This window comes from Chrysoperla carnea, chromosome 1 (genome assembly GCF_905475395.1).
Source record: "Chrysoperla carnea chromosome 1, inChrCarn1.1, whole genome shotgun sequence".
NCBI lineage: Eukaryota > Metazoa > Arthropoda > Insecta > Neuroptera > Chrysopidae > Chrysoperla > Chrysoperla carnea.
Genome location: NC_058337.1, coordinates 81166556 through 81190543, shown reverse-complemented (window position 1 = coordinate 81190543; position 23988 = coordinate 81166556). Strand labels below are relative to the sequence as shown.

Here is a 23988-nt window from a genome sequence, read left to right as displayed (position 1 = left end):
TAAGGCACATCCTTCGAACTGACCTAACCTACACGAAGTGTACATACCGATTTTCAACCCTCCAGTTTAATTTCGGGAGGCTGTACTTAAATTTAAAACCATATATATCACGACATAAAAAGGGGACGGCACATTTCAGACACTACTCAACCTATATTTCGACTAATACCCTCTAGTTCAACCCTGCATAGCGAATTTCTGCACATTTGAATAAAAAAGGGCTGCTAAGAATGCTCAAATGTGGCGGGGAAAATATATATATAGGGTTGAACCACCAGGACTTCAGCAAATAAAATAATAATTCAATACACTTATAGCCAGGAAGAGCGCTTTTTAGATAAACGATGTTGAAATTTCGGAAAAAATGACATAATTTGAGTGCACTCTCATTATTTGTTATATGTTATAAATGTTAAGATTCTATTAATTTTCAATTAAGTCAGTATTTTTTCGAAACAGTTTTATGGCACATTCAAGTCGCCACTACTGGTTTTCGTGTTCTGTTCCCGTTGACCTTCGATTCAATGCATAAGTCTATATTTTCGGGGAAAATATGCCTAAAAATCATTTCAGTTACAATTTAATATATTTTAATATACAGACTGTACTGTCGAGTAGTAAGTACTTAATAATAATATACACAACAGAACACAACACACAAACAATACACACATATCGTAAATTGTAACACTTGTGACTAACAAAAATTGAATCGTCTTGAATAACGATTGAGTAATTGTTATTCATTCTTTATACGAAGTAAAGTGTTGATATGTAACGGAAATATCAAATGTGTTGTACAAAGCGTTAGGGTAGTAACTATACTTATACTATATATACTATACTTAGTAGTAAGCATACTTATACAAAACATTTAGTTTTGAGAACTAACATTCGTTTGATTGGGGTGGGCAGAACAAAACACAGCATGCAATAATATAAATTGGTGAGGGGATTAATATTCGCATTTGCGAATATTTGCGTTTTTTTTAACATTCGCATTCGCAAAAAAAAAACGATGCGAATGTTTTCCGAATATTTTTGACAAAAAATCATCGTCATTTTGTATAATAAATTGCAAAATAACCCCAAACTTCACTAATATGTCTACACATATTTTTAGATCATTTTTTCATCACTGTTTTTGAATGATGGGCAAATGTAATTACAGTAAACTAATCTCAAATAAAAAAAAAAACTGAATTTTACTTTTAATGGACTTCTTATATGGTTTGTTTTTAATGGACTTAAACGAATGATTTTTTTACGCTGATGAAGAATCATAAGTATTTGCTCGACTCGTGCGGCATTCCGCTCCCATGACTACCCTGTTTAAAAACTGTTACATTCGAATCATGCTTGCCTAATACACTTATTATTTAACTAATTTAAAATATTTTTTCCTTAGAATTATTTATTATATGTCTAGCATGTTTTTTCCTAAGCGGTACAATCTTAGTCCGTGAGTATATTTTTCGTCAGAAGGCAATATGGAGAAATAATATATAAGAATTAATTAAGTAAATGCATTATAATTTGTGAGCGCTTCCGGAAAAAAATATTTGAAGCAAATTAAAATTTCATGAATATTCCCTATTCTCATTTTATTCCAAACTACCTCAGTTATTTATGAGCCATAGTATACATTCAATACACACAATATACCCATCACAATATTATTATTAAACACACATACAATACACACACATATTTTAATAATATGAACTGATAAGGAAATTCACGTTAATTAATGACATTGCATATCATTATCAAAATAAATTGTACAGTTATTTATTATAAACATACAACAATGTACAATATATCGAAAACGAATAGTTTAAACAAGGTACACCTCTACCATTTTATATGTATAACAAAGATCAATATACAGGGTGCATCATAAGTCACATCGTTTACATCGTATCTCTGGGTAGTGGGTACCTTAGGTTAATATATAAGTCGAAAACAGAGAATGACAGAATTTCAATTTAGCCTTTTTTTAAAAAAGATTCACAATCAAATACTTAATGCATAAATAATTTTAAGTAAAATCCCTGTTAATTAAGTTGAAATACGGTAATGAAATGTGAATTATGAAATACGGTAATATACTACAGGTTATATAGAAGCTAGTTACTCTTGTCCATAGTGCGCTAAATTACAGGAGTTGTTTTATTATTTAAATAGGTTCAGTATCACGTACTGAATGTAAATGCACAAAATCCTAACAAAAATAGGCGGAGGAAGTGCCTCCATTTTAAGGAAACATGTTTTAGGCTATATTTCTATAACCATGCACTTTAGACCAAAACTGGTAATAGCTTTTATTGTAGATAATTAAATTACGTACCTTTTTTGTAAACTAATGTTTTTTTTTTTTTTTGTTGTATAAATAACCGTTTATAACTTATACAACTAGGACGATTTACTTATTGACTATTTAACCGATATGTCTTCTAATATTTGTTTAAACAAGAAAATGATAATAACTTTTAAATCTAAAAATTTCCTAACACATTTACTTTAAACCTTTTTTTCTAAAATTAATATTTATGAAGTTATAACGCGAATTATAATTTTCTAAATAACCAAATTCGTAGAAAATTAATTTCTACTACAATTTATCATCGGACTATTTATTTTTTCAAGTTAAATTTACGAACAAGTTCAAGTTCAAAGTTGTAAAACACTTAGAAAACAATACAAACATTTCCAACTTCTCATTTTTGAACTTAGAACTTACAACTTAGAGAAGTTGTCGTAAAAATAAATTTCCACATCTTTGCTTCTTATATAAACTTCTTATTCTAAATTAAAAACGATAGCTTAGGAAGCCCTATCGTGTAAATAGAGCATCGGATCGAAAAACTACTGGAGAATTTAGATTAGTTATGACTTATCGGATGCATTCCCAGGACAAAGGACAAGACTTATGATACGCTCTGTATATATGACAATATAATAAGAGTGACCAATTTTTTTTTTTGAATAAATTCCTTTGTATATAAATGGAATTGTAAAATAAAATCGGATTTATTTATTGGTATTAGTGATAAAAATCTTTTTAAACTATGTCTTATCCCTTTTTAAAAAATGGTAGTTCAATTTAGGTAAAAATAATTATATAGGTTTCGGAGAAACTCTTTTAAAAAGTATCGGTTAAATGTGAATTAAACTGACTTACTGAAGGTTATGAGTCATTCATAAGAGAATACCTAATTGTAGATCTAACAGTGAATGTTTTATGTGAAAAATCTTTTTTCAATCAACCATCAATATTTTTTATTCGATTGTAAGAACTTCGATTAATCAATAAAAATCGATTCGATCATATCAGTCCGTTTAAGTATTTTATTAAGTTGCAAAATCAATTTTTCAACTCAAAAATCGATATTTTTTATTCGATTCGATTCAATCATTCAGTCTATTTAATTAATAAGTATTTTATAAAATACTATTTTATATTTCATGATTAGTGAATTGTATTATTGATCTAATCCTCTCTAAGCGTCAACCAAGAAGAATAGCCAGCCAGCATGTTATTTTCACTAATAAGTATCGATTAGCTGATTTTGACATTTCTAGAAAAAGACAATAGTAAGTGCGAGTTGCGTAATGGTGTAACTTGTGCACGACTTCATCAATTGCTGACTTTTACGTGGTACTAAAGGGATACTGGGGTTTACGTCCAAATATCTAATTGACCTTGCCTTTCACAGCAGGTATGAGATAGGTACAAAAATGGAGACGAAATTTTAGGAAGTCCAATTTCTTTGAGAGAGACATTTGGTGGCCAGAGATTCCAAAAAAGTAGTTGTATGTCTTCTGCAAATTAGTATCGTAATAACAAAGGTGCTTACGGATCCAAATGCCATGGAAGTTTAACTAAAATATTTTAATTACTTACATGTGCACTTAGTTATTGAGTTACGCTATTTGATCTTATGATTACCAATTATCAATATACTATTATTTTAAATTATATAAATAAACAATTACGAATGTCAGATATTTCATGTTTTTTGTCAAATGATCATCCTATTTTATAAATAGCCTAAGAATTAGCCAGCCAGTTCATTAAATGTTAAATTAGACACTACGGCTGAATATCATTGTTCACTGCGACATATATAAAACAGGGGCTGATTTTTGAAATGTTGAGTAAAACCTAAATTTTTTTTTAATTAAGTGAAAATTACAAAATTTAAACAACCCCGACAAAACTTTCGAGTATGGAACTCGTACTTCAAACATAGCTTGAACACTCTCCATTAAATTACCTTCTTCCTTATAGCTTCTCCAAACTGTATCGATTTTTTCCATATTGCCTCTTGTTTAGTTGTTTCAGTGTTAAGCATAGCTAAGAACACTCTCCATTAAATTATCTTTCAAAAAATCAAAATCGGTTCATCCGTTTAGAAGCTGCTATGCCACAGGCAGGCAGGCAGACACCCATAGCGGTTAAACAACACCTTTGTTTTGTGTTTCCGGGATTAAAAAAAATTATTTAATATTAAATACTAACAAGTTTAAGTATTACATCATTCTTAACTTCCAATTCTTCCTTATGCATCATCAATAACTCAACAAACAATTTACAAAGTTTTCCCAATAAAAACAACAATCCGTTAACATTTTTATATTTGCAATAAAAGCAATACTATATTTACTTCATCACACATTTTAATTTTTCCTGGAATATGATTCATGTTGATTAATTAAAAGGATAATTAAGTGATACAAATATATACTCTTCAAAAATTTGTTTTAGAAGTTGCTTCTGTTCATGAAAGTATAACATGTAGGATGTCCTAAAAGTTATTAATTTCAGAAAAAGGGAGAAGAGACAAGTCTTTCTTATGAATCTTCGTTAAAATCATTTTTAATTTTAATAATAATTTTTTTTTTATATATACAAATTTAAATAATTTTTTCTATATTAAACTTACCAAAAAAAATGACCTGATGGTTAATTTTAGTAAATTTTATTTCACACAACATTGCTTATTATAAAAACTTCAATTTTACTAATATGAATCCAGAAATTCTCAAAATAAAAAACGTTTATTGAGGAAGCCTTTTATTTGTATGTAACAATTTTCTTATTTTTGCGAAAGGAATACTACCTTCACGTTTCTTGAGACGCGATGTTAGCAATACACCCGATATCTACTTATTGTATATTGTCAAAATAGGCAGGAAAGTAGTAAATTAAAAAATTGAATCCAAAACTTTAATAGGTAATTGGTTTCAAAGAAACTTGGCTATAATCAGATATTTTCCGCCCTCGATGGCCATGAAAATTAATTTAAGCTATTTATTCTTAGAAGCATAACCTAGCTTAAGTACATACCTATCAATAAAAATATATAAAAGTTATTTTGAAAATATTAATCTAATTGTGAATAATAACACATAAAAGTTGCCATTTTTGCCAGTTTTTAATACTAGGAAATGCTTTTTCATACGTTCGTAGTGAAGCATTCCATTAACCAAAATAAATTTTAATGGTTAACAGTATCAATTGAGAACAAGTACTTATTACATGAAATTTAAGTTATTACCCGAAATCATGCAAATTTACCGAATTTTGGTGATAACTATTTAATGTAAATTTAACAATTATTGCTACTAAAAGGTTTAGTTACGGAACCCTTAAAAGAATTATTTAAAATTCAACAAACTCTCTAATTCAAAAAATATTTCTAAAATTCTTTTGTTCATACTTTTTGATTTTTCAAAATCAATTAGACATATTCTCATATCTATATACGAAGGTAACAAAAATGAACAAAGATAAAACACATACACAAATAATTGGATAAAAAGAAATCAAATTGGAAAAAATAAATAGGAAATACAAAAAATACCTTCTCTTGCTTTCAAATAAACCGTATTTGCAACAATATTTTCTAATTCCATGAGTTCCAGCTTGACTGTTTAAAATACCCGTCCACCCGGGTCGCCGGCGACCCGTTTCCATGAAATATATCTTTATTTCAAACAACACTCAGGCCTATTATTCACACGGGTCTCAGACCTTAATCCAGTTTTTTGCAGTCGTGCCAAAAAAAATTTTTTTGTAATCAAATAAACCGATTATAAAAATCAGTTTAAAAAACACTGATCGCTTTCAATTTAAAAAATTACTTTGTCTAGACACTAAAATAAATTGACACTTGCAAACACTTTGAGATTTCTTTCCAGACAAGCCACACGGGTGTGTCAAAAAATTCAAACACCTACATGAAATCACTAATCAAAAAAACGAAACACTATTTTTCCACACACTATGAAATATATAAGTAATTTTTATTCAAGCGATTTTAAAACAATTTTTTTTCGTTCATTTGAAACAACTGCACAATGACATTTAATTGAAAATTGAAACAATTTATCCGTGGAGTACTTAGCGAACACTCAGTTCAAAGCCACGAGTAGGCTCTCTCTATATGTGCGTACTAGTAAAATAAAATATTTTTTTGGTTTATTTCTAAATAAAACAATTCCAAATATATTGTAAATGATGAATATCAAATGATTTAAATTCTGAATTTCATACAATAAATGTTGAATATTTTATTTTAAAATAAACAAAATATTTTTTTTATTTAAGTGATATAATATAGGAATGTCATAAATAAATGTAAAATAGCCTGTTACGACAGTAGCTGTTCCGATTTTACACGAATATACACGAATATCTGCCATCATTGATACAGTACTACCAACATTACATTTTCAAAAAAGAGAAACAAGTGAATGTAAACGCGTCTAACTAAAAACAGTTGAAGGTAGTAAAAATATAAAATTGTAAATCGATAACTCGAATAAAACTCGAGAATTGTTAGGTCAAAAAAATCATAAATTAGCATCATTGATTGCATTTTGTTTTATTAAGAATGATTATTTAAAAAAAATTAATCTTATCATTTTGTTTGTTTATGAAATAATCTTTATAACCACTTGATGCATTTTATTATAGGAAATTGAAGAAATTACCAGAATATATTTACTATAATAATTGTTTTCACCTATTTCTTAAATGTATATCCATAAAACGTTTAGCATTTTCTTTTTTTTTTATCGTGGATATCAAAATTTTTATAAATAGACACAAATAAAAACGTACGGTGGTTAGTCGAAAGAATGAGTAAAAAAATTTCCTTCAAATTAAAAACGAAAATCATTTCACAAATTATTTTTTCCCAGAGATAGTAAATAGTAAAAAAATGATATTCTGATTAATAGCAGTCATATTTCCATTCCTAAACTTTATTTCCATAGTGGTTAGATGCGAAACAATATTCAAAATAATTTGTAGTTTAATGAGTTCAATTTTTGTCGAATTCATTTGGATTTCGGTCCTTAAATAGTAAATATTCGTGTTTTTATAAGAAACATTTGTAGAAGCTTTATCGTTATCGAAATAAAATTTGGAATGACGGTAGTTGAAAAATACTTTCAATTACCAATTTGAATTAATATATTAATATTACGCCAATTCGTTAAAAAGTAAAAGGTCGAAAATTGGCCTCTTATATCTCAGTAGTCAGGAGCCATAGCATTTAGATACTTCATATGCAAAAATGTGAAAGACAATTTTATGAAAAATACTTATACATTGATAACATTAGATTAATAATGCCCTTCTTATAAAATTAAGCCCATAAACTGGTCCTTTTGGAATGATAATTGTTTTTGTCATATTGTGTAAACCAAGTTTATTAGTACCTGAAGAAAATTGAAGCGGTCACATACTTCGCAATTTTAGCTTAGGAACAAAATTAATCACATTTTGGAATTATGTTGCCAAATGACAAAAAAGAAACCTTTACGGTATCTTCATATCTGTCTATGGATTTGACATTTATTCGATTCTGATGAAAATGGTATCATTAGGTTTTAAAAAATAAGATAAAAATTAGTTAATGATTTTGATCATACTTGAATTTTATGCGAGATATAGGCCGCAAAGTTGTAATAATTTGGTTTCCCTTGATTTAGCAACCATGTGATTAAATTTAATCTTATAAAAACCGAAATACTAATACTCTTAAATAGTTTCAACGGAAATACGTAACATGTCTTTACTTGAACAGCTTTTTTGACATCTGTCCGAAACAAAACAGAATCATTTTTGTAAATGAAAAGGTCTATATAAACAAATTGTAAAATTAGAAATGTTATTTTTGCCATTTAGTAACGGAACCTTTAAAAATGGTATTTTATCTATATACAATATATATATTTAATATATATATTTTTAGTTGTGAATTCAAAAAGATTTTCTTCATATGCTAAAAACCGCTAACCTTTAAGTTACAATTAGTGTTTATAAATACTAAGTTTTGTTATAATTAAGTATATGACTGATACGAATTTAGTAAATTACACATCATACTGTAAAACTACACTTGATACTATAGCAAAATTTGAAATTTAAATTAATATTGAAAAAAAAAACTTTGAATTATTTATTATTCTCTATCTATTTCCTGCAAAACTGGAGTTTTATATGAAGTCTCTATGGCGATACATAGAAGTGACGCAACTTCCATGTATATATCTCCCATTTGTTAATTAGGAGTTTTAAATGTTCATACTTATCAGGGCCATTCTGGGACACTTTGAAGTGGTAAAAATAATTTAATCATCATCTCTATTGTAACTAACTTCATAACTTTTGAGATAAATACTTGGAAAAAGAATAATATTTTGAGGTAAATGCTTTTGGGTAAAAAATAAATTGAAAATAATTATTTTTTAAATATATTTTATTCAAAAATTTAATAGAATATAAGAAACTACAATAATATTGTGTGACTGAGAGCTTTTAAAAGCGAAAATTTTTTTCAACTTAAATATACATAGCGCGCTTAAAAATAATAAACAAAAATATCGAATAAAATCCCATCCTTCCCTTTTTTTTTTTAATAAAATAGAAAATTTTCACGCTGCAAAATTTCATGTAATAACAATTGCTTTATGCACACAAATATCTTTATCCATAAGCGCTGGCCATAAAAATGACTTAATTATGTCACTTTTACGATCTGATGTGTGATGTCGTGTATGGCGATTTAATTGTATGGTACCAGTGGCAAAATCCATATCTAATGTGTAAGGTGGTGCTTGATTTACTAAACACCAACACATGCGTGTTGCATCATTGATATATTGTTGTAGGGCTGTACATGTTTCTAAGCATGGATATTCATGTAATGTTCGACATACTTGATCGCGAACCTAGAAATGAAAATAAACATTATGTATATTTGTTATAAAATGGAAATTTTTCGGTAATCAATGTAGGGTCATAACTTAATAACAGCTTAATTATATATAGACATAGCGCGCAACCTAACACCCCCATTTCGTGTTTAATAATAGTAAAAATGTATAGTACCTATATTATGCAAAGTGTTTGTATAAACATAATACTGGATGGACTAAAAATTGTGGCCAACACACAATATATTTCATTATTTAGAACGAACAAAATATTAGTTCGTGGGAAAGAAAGGATGCTTTGTAAAATGATTCATACATACTTGAAACTTCCTGAGTGGCTTCCTTTTGGCGTGGCTACCAAACTTCCCTCCACCACTTTTTTCGAAAGTACTACGTTCTCAAATAAACACGATTATTTAAGCTATGGGTCTGAAAAACGCAGCGGGGAATTTGTCGGGCACTATGACCACTTTATAACATTAATAAATATTAAACAACAAAATATGCACCGATGAGCTTGCCTATCACCTTGAACATGCCGTACTTAAGTATTTTTGCTTTTCAATACATACATAGTTCATTTTTGCTGAATTGTTTAATAATTATTAATGTTATTATAAAGTGGTCATAGTGTCCGCGAATTCCCTGCTGCGTTTTTTTCAAACCGATAGCTTAAATAGGACGTTATCGTGCTCATTTGAGAACGCAGCACTTTCGAAAAAAGTTGTAGAGAAAAGTTTGGTGGTAGACTCACGAAATTTAAGGATATATTAGTGATTTTTCTAAACACCCTTTCTGTCCCAGAATCTAATAATGATGCGACTCATCATGCTGATAACCTTGTCAATAGATGGTTTTTGTAGCCGCTACGCTTCAGACTTCTAAAGTGCACAAAATAATCAAACAGAAAATACAGAGCAAATACTTTGCCGTTCTATGTGAAAAATATTTCATTGCTTCACTATTTAAGTAGATTGCTTAACGGCAAATAAGACATCATTCCAACTGTTTGAAATACCCAAGAATTACTTGGAGTATTTGCTTTATTCCTTCCGCCATTCGGTCTTTCGGCCGTCGATTTGGTCTTCAAGGGAATGATAAACAAACAAAAAATTCAAATTGTCGGCTGGAAATTGTGGCAAATCTATTGACATTTAAAAAGATGTTAGGTACATTTTTTGATTTGCCTGAAAATTTCTTGTTTTTAATTGTATTTCATTAAATGTTATTTTTGACATAGGTATATACAAACCTTTGTATTTTTTTTAATGGGGTGGAGAATATATTTTTTTTAGTCAATTCTAAATAAAAAATTTGCTTGTAATATTTTCGTCTTAGTTGACACACGTTGTAATTATTTTTAATGAACTTTTCAACAAAGACGTCATATGTGAAAAAAATAATTAAAAAATATTTTCCCTACAGAAAATACATTATTTAAAAAAAAGTATTTAAAAAAATTTTGTGTCATACTAAATGTTTATATGGATTTGTGTAAATATAAAGTAATAGTAAATTTATTCTCTTATTATGTATCTTTTAATAAATAAATTATATTTTATAATTAATATTGCATAGTAAAGATATCTATAACAAATTTAGATCGCTATTAAAGCATAATAATCGTATCGTATCGTCACTCTAGGAACAACAAAGGGTTAATACATCTAGAAATCAATCATGTGCCACAAAGAAATTTTGAATCAGATTTATTTTGATCCGTTATTCTTTGTTTCGTATTTATATTTTCATAATTTCTATGGCGTGTTGATATATTGAACTAAAGTCTGCAAGGAATAAACATTCTCGTTGTTTAAGATCTTATTGTCCAAGTTTGAAATTAAGAGATTCACAACTTTAAATTAAAATAAAACAAAAATAATATTTATCATATCAATGAAGGCTTTATGGGAAAGATAATGTTATGCCATTATTGTTTAAATACGATTTCGATCATGTGTTTCTACGTAGCTGGCGCACTGTTTGCGAAATCTGGATGCTTAATTTTCACACTTGCATCAATTCTCTAAAAATCGCCTAATGTTGTATTCCAAATCTTCAACCATCTCTGGTTTATCGGCGTAATAAAGAGACTTTACATAGAAAATAGCGTAATGGAGTTAGGTCGTAGGATTTTGGAGGCCATCTAACAGGTCCATTACGTGAAATTAAAAAAAAATTTCAACAATTTGTAAGCATTGCTCTGATCTGAGTCTATTCATTATGAAATGGCAAACCAAGCTACTGATAAAGCAACTGTCTGCTCTCAAATCGGTTTTCAAACAAAAGAGTATTGCCAACTCAAACATGTGCACCTTTCAAAGAAATCTTATTATATACTCAATTGATGGCTATCAAGTGGAATGCAAGTTTTTCCTGAAAATAGGCTCACCATTTCATGAAAAAAGCATTGCCATTTGATAAAAAGTTATATTTTATCAGTGGAGGATTTAGGTATTCAGGCTATACCTGGCTTTAAACCAGAGCGGCAGGTTTTGGGAACGACAAGATTTGAAAATATATGCCCTTTCGATTGGTTATCAGTAGGCTTTATAGTTTGACAACTATTATTTAATTTTTTTCAAATGTGGTTAATCAAAGTCGATTATCTTGTTAATAGATAGCATAGACGCTCCTTAATTGTATAATTTGATCTAATGTAACAAGACTTGTGCAATCTAAGAATTGTAAAGATATCAATGGGCCGAATATTAATAATTAATAATCAATTTTGTGATTGGAATAGTGATGATTCATAAATATATTATGGAATACAAGTTGTTAGTTATTGGTTGAAATTAATAAATTTTTTAATGATCTATCTCTGACGTCAAGTCAATATTTTAATATTCATCATATTCAAGTTTTAATACATACAGCTATACAGTCCCGAGCAAAGAAACTGAGTCACTCATTATATTCAAAAACAAACTGAGAAACTAAAGACCCTCATTCATACGTTTCAGAATTCTTGAGTAAGAAATATATTCACATGAAACCACTTTTTTACACGTGAATATACAACATATTTTATATAATTCACATGTAAGTTATTTATTTTGAAGTGGGTCAAATAGTTTTCAAGTGGATAATATTTCTCAAAGTAGAATTTTATTTACTAGAAGTAGGTTTTATTACCTATATACACATCATGCATCGTCGAGAAATATTATACAACACAGTACTATTATTTTTACTATTTTTGTTATGAATACATTAAAATAATTTAATGATGTCAATAACCAAAAACTAGCAACTGATTTAAAAATAAAATTATTATTATTTTTTTTCTGTAACTACTTTCATAAATAATATTAAATTACAAATTTAATGAAATCCCTGATACAAAATCATATCCGATAGACTCGTCTATAGCATCGTAGCTCGTAAGCGAAGTTTCTTTACAAAATTCGTAATTTTTTGGTAAATTCATATCAATAATTATCGCAAAATTTTGCATTTATTTATTCAATTTCTGTGTCCACGAGTATGTTAAATAATTAGTTTGTAATTTTATTGTCTATATTAGTTTTAATTTATTTGTTTTCCTTTAAGTTAAAGTTTTTTTTAATGTTAATTTTTCCTTAACGTGCTATGACGTCAAATATTATATAATGATTGAATATTTAAAATACAATAAGCAACACAAAATTTTAATTTAAAATTTTTAATTTTTTTCAAATTTTAATATTTGTAGGTTTTAGGCAACCTGTATAACATATTTATCATGAGATATTGTCTATATTTACTAGCTTACAGGAAGTACACTGTATTAAATAATTTGCCAAAAATGATTCTCTCATTAGATACTTTTAATATACAATGAGAAGCAGGAGATTTAATAATTTTCACATAAATCGAAACCATTTCATAAGTCTGGGCAGGCCAAGAGTTATTGCCTTTGATCTTTGAGTCAATTCTGAGCACAATAAAATAATAATTTGATTCCCCCAAATTGAAAATATTGATTCTATAATAAAATATATGGTTCAATATCTGATTGTTGATTAGATGCTTCTGCTGATAAATAGCTGTGTTAAGAAAAAAGTGCTAACAGGGAAAATAAATTATGATTCAATAAAAATTTTCTTTCTATAAAATACAAAATATTGATATAACTAAGTAATAACTTGCCTCGCATTATATTTTCCGTCCGAATGAATTTTGTAAGTCAGCAGAATTCCGTAACATTTTTGACCGTCGCAAATTTCTTGAATTTATTTCTTTATTAAAAAAAACGTTATATTCTTCATTTACCACTATAAATTTTATCTGTCCCCCGTCCTGCCACCCCACCTCTCCAACTCATTCCTTACCAATGTACTTACCAATGTTTTTTGCGAAAATAAATAACAATTCAACATCCAGTATGTAAAACAGACATATTCAACGACAACTCAAATTTAGAGACTGTGGTCCTACCAGTACAGGGGAAAGGGGTATTAGGTAGGTTAGTTTGGTACACAAAGCCGTAAGCTTGAAAGCATTGAGATTACAACCAACGAAAAACCATCTTACTTTGTAAGTTGGATTTCATATAGAAATTATAATTCCTATTTGTACCACCCCCCAAAATAAAACTGATGATAAAATACGAAACCTGTTTCTCAGCACAATGTAATGGAAACGTATCCGCTGTATTGCGTAAATGACGTCCAATACTTGCTTCCAATTGTCTAGCAACTTGTCCTCGCTCCGCACATAAACAACGGCATACTTCACGTACTTTTCTCTCTCGTAAATTTTGCGCAGAACGATATGCTAATACTATCACAGAAAATAAAATTTTGCCTTTTAATTGTGTTGCATGTTGTAATTGCGGTAATGCATCCAAAGCGTCTAATGTATGTAGCCGTGCTTGAGAATATAAATTCGCATAACGATTGACTAAATCACGTCTGAAAACAAATAAAGAGGAACATAGTTAAATAAAAATTAAATTAATCCAAAACCGGAGCATTTGAATCTGTTTTATTCATAAAAAATTTGAATTTTACTCCCACAACGATTTCATAATCTGCTTTTGATGGTATTTTATAGATCCCACAGCTTTATTTTCAAGATCTTGGCCTGAAGGCAAAGTAAGCTGTAGAACTGACTCTGAGAATCTGAATGGATAAGAACGAACACATTAATCTCCTGCGATATTGATATTTTCTCTGACGATCAAGCATCGATAAAATGGTTTAGCTCGTTCTGCCAAGCTTCTGAAGTGGTAAAGGAGTGCTGATTCTCTATGAATGAGCTATCGGTGAAGTACAAGGTAAACCGGTGACCTCGCCATCGAAAATTTTAGTCTCATCCAAAATGTTAAACTATTTCTTGTTTCCTGTTTTACCAAATATGAGTGGTTGAGATTCTTTACATACCTTGGATCGGAGATGGCATTTGGTTCAAGATCCGAATGGTACCCATCACTACAACAAGGACTATCAGGATGCTCCGAGGATGGTATTAACTCCAATAATGCACCACATCCCTGCGAAAATGACATAAGCATTGTTGCAACTGGTTTATCATCATCCACTGGATGCAACCTGCATAAAAATAAGAAAAATGTTTCAAATTCTATGCTATGCTCCTCAATTATCTATATAACATTTCTTACCGTTTTAATTGTGATACACAAAATAATGCCTCTTTATCATTTTGAACACGATCTGATAAAGTTTCAATTAATGGACGTAATTGTTGTAATGCTGGTTTATCTAATAAGGTTAATAATGTTTTATTATCGATTAATCGTTGTTGTATGTCTGCATAGCGTAACGATAGTAATCGTTGATGTGATGATTGTGTTAAATTTTTATTGGATGTTGGCGATGAATTTAATTCATCTAAACGATGTATTGCACTTTTATATGTTTCAATATGTCGTGATAATTCTGTTTTTAGCGCCGAATGTAGTTGAGTTAAACCTCCATTACTTGTATCTGTTGTTAAACCATGGCAACCGAGTCCTGTAAATTTTGAAGAAAAAACAAAAGCAAAAAATAATTGTAAGAAACGTTTTAAGAGATAATAGACCTAAGGCCTATAAGATCTAAAAACTATCACTTCGAAATTTCACGATGACTGCTTTAACTTTAACTGTAAAAACAAGAAGTCCGGAATCTGATTGCGGGTGTTTATGAATTTTTTCGATAGTTGAATTATTGATTTTTAACACTCGCTTATTTCAGGCTAAAAAAACCAATATTTTAAAAATATTTAAAAAATACTTTAGCCCAATTTAATCAACTGCACCCTCTGGGATTTTCATTATATCTTACCATTTCTGTAATGAAAATTTGTAAAATTGGAATTGATTAAGGTGACTAGTACCATTCGCAGAAAAATTTAAAGGACATATAAGCGCCTCAACGTGGATTAACATTCTTAACTTCATATTTTATTGATTTAGGTATATGTAACCTTTTCAAAAAGAAAAGGTTCCAATCTGACATACTTTGGTTCAATTATAGTTGAAGATTGTTGAGCAGTGGACTGTCTAAACTTGGAAATTAATACCAAGTTCATCTTGTACTAACATCGAATGAAACATTGTTTTAAGCTTTGGTGCCAAGCTTGGATATCAAGACTGAGTGCAAGTATAAAAATTTAATTTTCTGGATCGATCCCTTTATAATAATGTAATATTTGTCATGTGCAGTACGATGTGATAATTACGTGGACTAATCGGCTTCCAAATTCATGCATTGGCAGTATATTAAATAACAGGTTTGCCCCAACCGGGATCTGACATAATTTATGTACTTGTTGTAAGTTACACGTCTTTGCCCACACGATCACTCATATTTACTCTACTATAATAAAATCCAAAAAATATTTAAAAATTAAGTTGATTTATTATCCTTGGTTATGGCTTGGAAAAGACTGGCAAACCAAGTTTTGATTTATTAGCCTTCGCTCAGCTTAAGCCAGAGTTGGCAAATTAAGGTCTGATTTATTAGCTATAGGCAAGGTTTGGATTCGGGCATTGACGACTGTTTTTCGCCTAAATTACTTTTGATCATTTTAAACAATGAACCCATAATCTGAACAAATTAAAGTAGGAGAGAAGAAGATCACTTATGGTTTTCTAATACCATTTACTCCTTTTTTTATATTTATATAAAATGTATTTGAATTTTTCGAAACTGCATTTACAAGCTAACGTGGCACGTGGTTGAAGCCACGAATTACAGCTAGCAAAAATAAGATAACAACTAAAGTTATTTATAATAAAAAGTAAGTATATGCCTTGTCTACGATATAGTAAGAAATGAAGCTGAAATATCGATTTAGAAAGTAGAGATCGTCTTCTATTGGTCTATTCAGTAATTCAATTAATTATTGTGCACAGACGATGTGCTGCCTGACTGTTAAGATATCTTCTCTACATGATAGAGTAGAAACTTTACTGTATATAAAAATTGGTAATTTTTATGACATAAATGTCTTTGTTTACTACAAATTTTTATGATTCTTTCGAAAATTGAAAGCACTAGCGTAAATTGGATCACTATCATTAGATTCTATAGCAACCGGACTAAATCTCACATTTCACATTTATCTTCGTGAAAAGTACTATATTACGAAATTTATTGAAACAAAATTTGCATACTAGAGGAATTTTTTTAAATACACTTATTCTATGTTATGTAGGAAGTAACAAGTTTGCCGGCAAACTAGGTGGCAAACCAATACCAGCATTAGTTTGCCAAGTCTTAGAAAAGGCTTATGAACCGTGTTTGTTGCTGCTGTTAAAGTAGAAAAATTGTGGTGATTAAAAAAACTTTCTTATTTGCAGAAAACTAAAAACTGATTAGTACACGTAATTATCACGTCATACTATAAATTCAAAATATTAGATTATCATAAACATCGATACAGGTAAAACTAAATATGATTCGGTAAAACAATACGAAAAAAAATTTTGTTTTTACTTACTCAAGACCAGGCGCAGACCGGGAGCTAGGCCTGGGTCTGATTGTGAAATCTAAAAAACGATGTTATCATTCGATGCTACTATAAGATGAAACTAGACTTGTTGGCCCGGGTGTTATTTCCTCTATAGGTCATGTTATATCTATGCATATAACGAAAATTTCAACTTATAGTTAATAATTTGAACTATAATTAAAATTTGAGCTTAGATTCCGGATAATTTCGCTTTCAACATAAATACGATAGCAAGACTTCTTTGGTGACAGTTCAAGTTTATATAGACACTTCTAAGTTGTTATACATAAATAAATTGACTTTCAGCACTGAAATTTATAATTGAATTCCGCTTCTATAAAAACAGTTATTTACATAAAATTATTTTCTCATTATAATCATCATACCTTCGACAGCATGATCTAATGCACGCCGCCTATTGATTAATTCCCCACGTAAACCAGGTTGCCATTCAGCTAACGCTTGTACTAAACGTCCACATCGTTGTCTTAAGGCTGAATCCTGATGTGATGCAAATAATCGTACTAATTGCCAAACAACTGGATCAGCTGATATTGCCGGCCGTAAGCCTAATGCTACTAAACTGTAAAAATTTTTCAATTGAAATTATGTTTATTGTTTTGGCATCATCTGATTATGGAATATGCAAAAGATTCATTTTTCGAGTGATAGGGGCATCAGTATCTTATAATATTTAAACCCTTATATTTTCCTTGAAACGTTTTATCTCTCTTAGCCAGCTGTAGCCCTCCAATGAGGCTTTCGGCCTGGATTTGTTATTCAGTAAAAAGTTCGTTTTACTTACATACACAAGAAGGTTAGTACCACAGACCAGATAATAGAATAAATGCCTAGGTATTAATATTAAAAATTTACATAAAATAATCAAGATACAGTTCGGCAAGAATCAAGATATGATTAGTATTTTGTGGCTCATTAAAATTACTTACCGATTAAAAAGCACCTCTAATAATTGAGCAGAATGCGGTAACGACTCCACAAGTAAATCAATTGGTAATTCTGAAGCCACGGTACTTAAGCCAGCTGGACCAAGCCGTGCAACAACCGATGCAGCTTCACGAAATTGTCGTCCTTCAGCCAATAACAATACACGGCGTAAGGCTAAACGTGGACTTAACGGAGCTGTCCGTTCACGGCGAATTCGTTCTCCACCGCCTCCACCCGAAGAACAGCAGTCTTGCATTTTTTCCCTGAAACACCCTGTAAGTAAAAACAAATACAATGTATTAAATGTTTCTCAATTTTAAAAAACTGGTAACAATTATAAAGTTACTTTAAATAAGCAATGACCCTTTTGCTTATAGATAACCTTTCAATTTAACCGGTTTCTTAAGTTAATTATTATTTGGTTTGTACTAGTCCTGTTATGCTTTTTTCCATTTCTTGATTGCAAATTATCTATATTCATACAGAAAATTGAAATAATAGTAACGTGTATAACTAGTGTGGAAAACTAAGTTTTTCTGTTTCGATATATATATATGCATGAGCTGATGCGTTAGATCGTCTCCGACTTGGGGACGTTGTTGTACGGCTACGAACCACATATTAAACTGATCGGAAAAAATTGAGTTTTTTAAAGGGTGTAACAGTTTCTATATAATGAGCGTAGCACGTTGGTGCATCAAGACAAACACTGAAATTTTTTTCTTTTTTACAAATAGTCTTGAATTTTTGATGGCTACGACAACGCTTCGATTTGTAGAGTATATTGAAGTGACACTTCTTCAAGCTCACCTCCTTACCCTAGAAATGGTAGAGCCCAAAAGGAATCAGGATGACAAAGTATATCTGCATACACATCTGAAAATATTGTGTATTTTAATTTTTGGCGAAACAAAAACTGTTGACTTTTTTGTTTAGTCTATGTAGTTTTCCTTTTAAAATTTATACAAATTATCCATACTTGTATTATAAATGCGAAAGTAACTCTCTCTGTATGTATGTAGGTATGTATGTTTTAATGCAACTATAAAGAGTTGAATAAGGTGTTGAAAGGGGTCTGCACTGATTCAAAAAATTTAAAAGTTCTGCATCGATTAAGCTCAAATTTTAAACGATATACAATCAGCTTCAAGGATTGTTTTTATCAAATTCTAACCTTCGGTGAAGGCGGAGGCGTGAAAGTGGGGATGAACAATCGAATATTTTCAAATATATCCAAGTGATATATAAAATAAAGAGCATCACGTGTACATTATACAACTGTAATTCAACCGGAAGGGCGTATGCCAAAGTGGGGATGAACGATCGAATATTTTCAAAAATACCCACGTCTGATATCAAATAAAAAGGCATGATGTGTATATTAAAAAACTGTAAGTTATATGAAGGTTAGTTTAGCCGTTTAAAAATTGTGAATTTTTTATCGGGGGTATGAACTAAATCACAGCTTTCAAGATATGTAGGGGTAAGAATAAAAAGATACTTCATCGACTTGAAAATTTATTTCACGTATAGAAAGCTTCATTATGAGCGCGTAACATAGATTGTTTTAAAAAAATTTGGTTATCGCACCAAAATAATTAAATCGAAGAAAATTTGAACAAAAGGAGAATAAGTGACGACATATGAAGTGAAGGTAATAACACAATAATCTTTGTATTTAAGATTGGAATTGCTTAGCGAAGCGGGTAGTTCACAGCTAGTTTAATATAATTTATTATAACAAGTTAAGAGAAATATGTGTCTCTAAAGATTGTTCGCGAAAATATAGAATATTTGTACTTGCTTGAAGGCGTAATTAAATAAAACTTGATAATTTAATAATAAAATTGAAATTAAATAATCATATAACTTAAATATTATATTTTACATAATTTTATATTTATTTTTACAAAAGCAACAAATTTATTAAATATACATTCTTGAAATAGTGTATTAAATAAAATAAAATATAAATCTGGAATTACCGTTACACAAGAGGAACGTTACATTTTAACAAATACCTTTTTAGACTGTCGTGTTTGTAGATGCTTATTCTGTAATTATATGCAACGTTTATGCAGGTATCAAGTATCAACCAAAACGTGTATTCGTTTGATATAATACCTTCTAAGAAATGGCAGCAAATTTTTTAAATTCTACTCTCAATTTCGGATAAGAAAGAAAATGACATTTAAATAAATGTTACATTAACACTTCCATACGTAAAAATATTTTTTTTTTAATTATAGGAAGGCAAAAGCTTCAATAATAGAAACAAAATAAACTATTGTAACAATCAAACTTCTTGATACGAAATGATATAGTAATTCGGATAGGCAATCTCTCCTATCTATATTCGCGTAGGGTAAGTAAATACCCGCCTTATCGATATCTACTAATAAAAGTTCACGTTCAGCGTACGAGCATAATTTGCCAAAGTTAGCCTTTGGTATACTTGGCCTAATATTTCTTTTTATTTTTCAATTAGTTTATGTAATGCATTATGCCATTTGCGTATAGAAACAGAAACACAAATAAAAATAATAAATAGACTGAAAGAATCTTCAAAAGCATGATTATCAATCATTATTATAGCTACGGAACTCTAACAACATTTCTTTCATTGTTTATATTTCTGACATCATGTGTATAACACAAAAGTTAAACAAGTTGCCTAACACTAACAATGATTACCCAATTTTTTTAAATATTTTACTTCAGTTTAACGTCTATTATCATTATAATGTAATATTTGTTTTATATCAAATATTATTCGATGAAATATAATTATACATTCTTACTTTCCACCCTGTTGACATAAAATCTCCGATTTGTTGTGTGAAAATGAATAGCGTGAATAAGATTTAAGGTTTCGAAGTTTCGTTTTTACAAGCGTTTATTTAACTTACAATGTATGTATGTGTGGATGCATTTATGCATATTTGTTCGGATCAACTCACAATTGAGCTGTATTTTTACATAAACATTTGATTGGGATAACAAGGCGTGGTTATCTAAGTAACGTCATTCTAGATCCAATATGGCTAATTGGAGGACTAGTTATTTTTTATGTAATCCCATGATATAGGTATCAAATAAAAGGATTAGTTGAGTAGAATACGAATCACATATGTAAATCGGATGACAATGCATTTATATGGTAGCCATGGCCTGATTTTCCCAACACTTCCACTATATTTGATAAACATACCATTTTTAGTTTTAAATAAATAATACTTTTTAAGGGACAAGCTTTTATTGAACTAAAAAGTAGATAGTAAATATTTCTAAGAGTAACTATTTGTAAATTTAATTGATAATTTGTAAAAATTGGGACGCTCTGAATCATGCTTGATATATTGAAGTGAGCTCCTCCAGCTTTTACAAATAGGTATGAGTGACTCATAGAAATATTTATTTTCTATTTTATAGTTCAATAAAAGCTTGCCCTTTAAAAAGTCTTTTTTATTTAAATTTTTATTTAAGATAAAGATAAAAGATAAAATTTTATTGGCAATTGTAAAAGTTTTACTGTCGTATGCATTTTATAGCTCAGTTGGTAGAGGCCAGTCGGGCAGACCCGAGTTTGCGAATTCGAAGTATACTTTCCGCTACACAAACGCTGGTCACCTCCGCTAGAAAAAGTATAACCTTGTAAGAGCTATTTACTAACAATAAATGCATTGAGATAATCTACGAAAACTTAAAAGAAAATTAATGAGCCTTAATTTATGTTAATTCCATTAATTTCTGATGTAAAAAACTTAATAGAGAATATGTATGTCTCTAGAGAAAATAATAAATTGGGTTTGCGGTATAAATAAAATGGGTGGTTCTGTAGCGGGCTTAACGTAATCAAATTTGTGTAATAAAAAAAATGAACTGTCTATACTCAAATACTTATACAAATTTTTATTGTTAAGTTTTTACTACATACTAATACGATATAGTTCACAATATTTTTATTTTAATGTTATTCCGATAGATGATAAAACTTGACTGGTTCTGTAGTTAACTTGAAGAGTATGTATTGTAATCTGACGGTATCGCAGACTGTGCGGTGTTTATATAGTTACAATCAATTGTTACCGTACAGTCTAGCAAATTCTAGAACTGTCACGTATGTTCTATTGCATATATTTTACTTGTATATGTTTTCTATCTCTGTTTAAGTAATATAAAACGATATTGCTTATTTCTTTTTAGAATTGTCCAGAATTCTAGTTGTACTGTATGTGTGTGAACCGTTGAATGAAAATATCGCCTGTGTTTGTTTATAACGACGGTTTATTTTTATTGTCGGGTTAATTGTTAACACCAGAGTTCAAATCACAGATTACCACAAATCACATATCTAATTTACGGTTCCATACTTTTAATAAATTTTTTTAATGAAAGAGTTTGTCAAACACGTTTGATGAAATGTTTTATAGTGTATGTGGCCAGGTTTTTGATGTACCTTATTTCAAATTTTAAAGGTAGAAAGTAGAAAAGTATATTACAGAAAATTTACTGATAGAAATATGTGTGAAACTAAGTTAGGTTCAACGACTCGTTCGGCAGTGTCGACACTCACTCGAATGTCTGAAAACAATTTTCTCATTGTTCCCATTGGCTCAGAAATTGAGTAAGGTGCTGTATTTTAAAATATTTCAAAAACATTAGGTAATTCTTAGAATAATCTAAACTTAAAACGTGAAATTACGTTTGTCTACTAATAGAAGACTTTAGATTCTAGTCAGAGTTTAAGTGCTATTAAAAATAGATTATCAGTTCGTTATAAAAAGTAAAGAATAAAAAACATTTAAAAATTCTTTTAATATAACAACACACAAAAAAAGGAATTCTTTTAACAGAAAGAACTAACTTTAACACTATAGGTACCTTTATCTACAACAGACCTTTTAAAAAGTTATGGGTTCAATGAACTTGCCCATCTCATGGTTTTAGATTATACTCGCTCAAGTCATTTTAAAAAGATCACAGAATGATTTTGATTCTCTGTTTTTTTTTTTTGTGAGAGTTTAAAATATAGGTAGGTATGTGAGATTTTTTTGACGAACAGAAAAATTAATAAAAGTGTATTATTACTATTATTATTATTATTATTAGTCAGACTGTGGATTCAAAAAACCAAATCAAATTTATAATTATTTAAATAAGAATTGAATCTTTATTATTAAAAATCTAGTTTATTAATTGAAAAATTTAATATTAAAATTTTATGAATTATATAACAGTTATATTATTTATTTATTCATAATAATTGATTTTTTATTAAAAGAGTATTGGGGTCGCTAATTGTAGGGTTTTATATTATAAATACAATAAATAATAATGAGGTTTAACTTCCGTTTTTCTGACATACGCCTTATCACAGAGGCCACCCACATCATTGATTGTTTGTTAATTTTTATTCATTAAATTACATTAATTTTTACAATTACATTTTTATGATGTGGGTGAAATCGGTTACTTCATGCTTATCCAAGAGACGACAATGTGATCAATTCCACAGAACGCATTAATTATATTTGTTCACACTGCCGCTGCCTGGATTCGAACACGCAACCTAAGGCTAAGTAGTCAAACGCTCGGCCATTTAGGATTTTACAATACCATAAATAAGTTAAAACAACTTAAATAAGTCTAGCAAATTGCCCCACAAATTTTAAAGATTAATAAAATAAGTGAAAACAAAAAATTGACTGAGTTGTGGAAACCCTGTATAGAAAGTGTTGAATGCCATTCTTGCATTATTTCTAATAAATTATGCAAGACAAAAACTAACACAATTATGACACCACTATATTTGGTTTTCGAAAATTTCAAAATTATTAGTTTTGGAGAAAAAAATATCAA

General features: G+C 29.3%; 2 protein-coding genes across 3 annotated transcripts in view; both read right to left on the bottom strand.

Annotated features, from left to right (window-relative positions):
• Positions 1-6487, bottom strand: part of LOC123305693 (G protein-coupled receptor kinase 2) — a 35961-nt gene extending 29474 nt beyond the window's left edge. For both annotated transcript variants that reach the window (XM_044887480.1, XM_044887481.1), the window contains exon 1: positions 5871-6487. In XM_044887480.1, the coding sequence (XP_044743415.1) occupies positions 5871-5922 (52 nt within the window). In that variant the 5' untranslated portion in view covers positions 5923-6487. The remainder of the gene's footprint in view (positions 1-5870) is intronic.
• Positions 6488-8917: 2430 nt separating this feature from the next.
• The window catches only part of LOC123305697, a 43312-nt gene continuing 28241 nt past the window's right edge, over positions 8918-23988 (bottom strand). The window contains exons 2-7 of the mRNA XM_044887486.1: positions 18129-18399; positions 17565-17761; positions 14843-15194; positions 14604-14771; positions 13835-14132; positions 8918-9249 (exon numbers count right to left, since the gene is read on the bottom strand). Of these exons, the coding sequence (XP_044743421.1) occupies positions 8968-9249; positions 13835-14132; positions 14604-14771; positions 14843-15194; positions 17565-17761; positions 18129-18382 (1551 nt within the window). The 5' untranslated portion in view covers positions 18383-18399 and the 3' untranslated portion in view covers positions 8918-8967. The remainder of the gene's footprint in view (positions 9250-13834; positions 14133-14603; positions 14772-14842; positions 15195-17564; positions 17762-18128; positions 18400-23988) is intronic.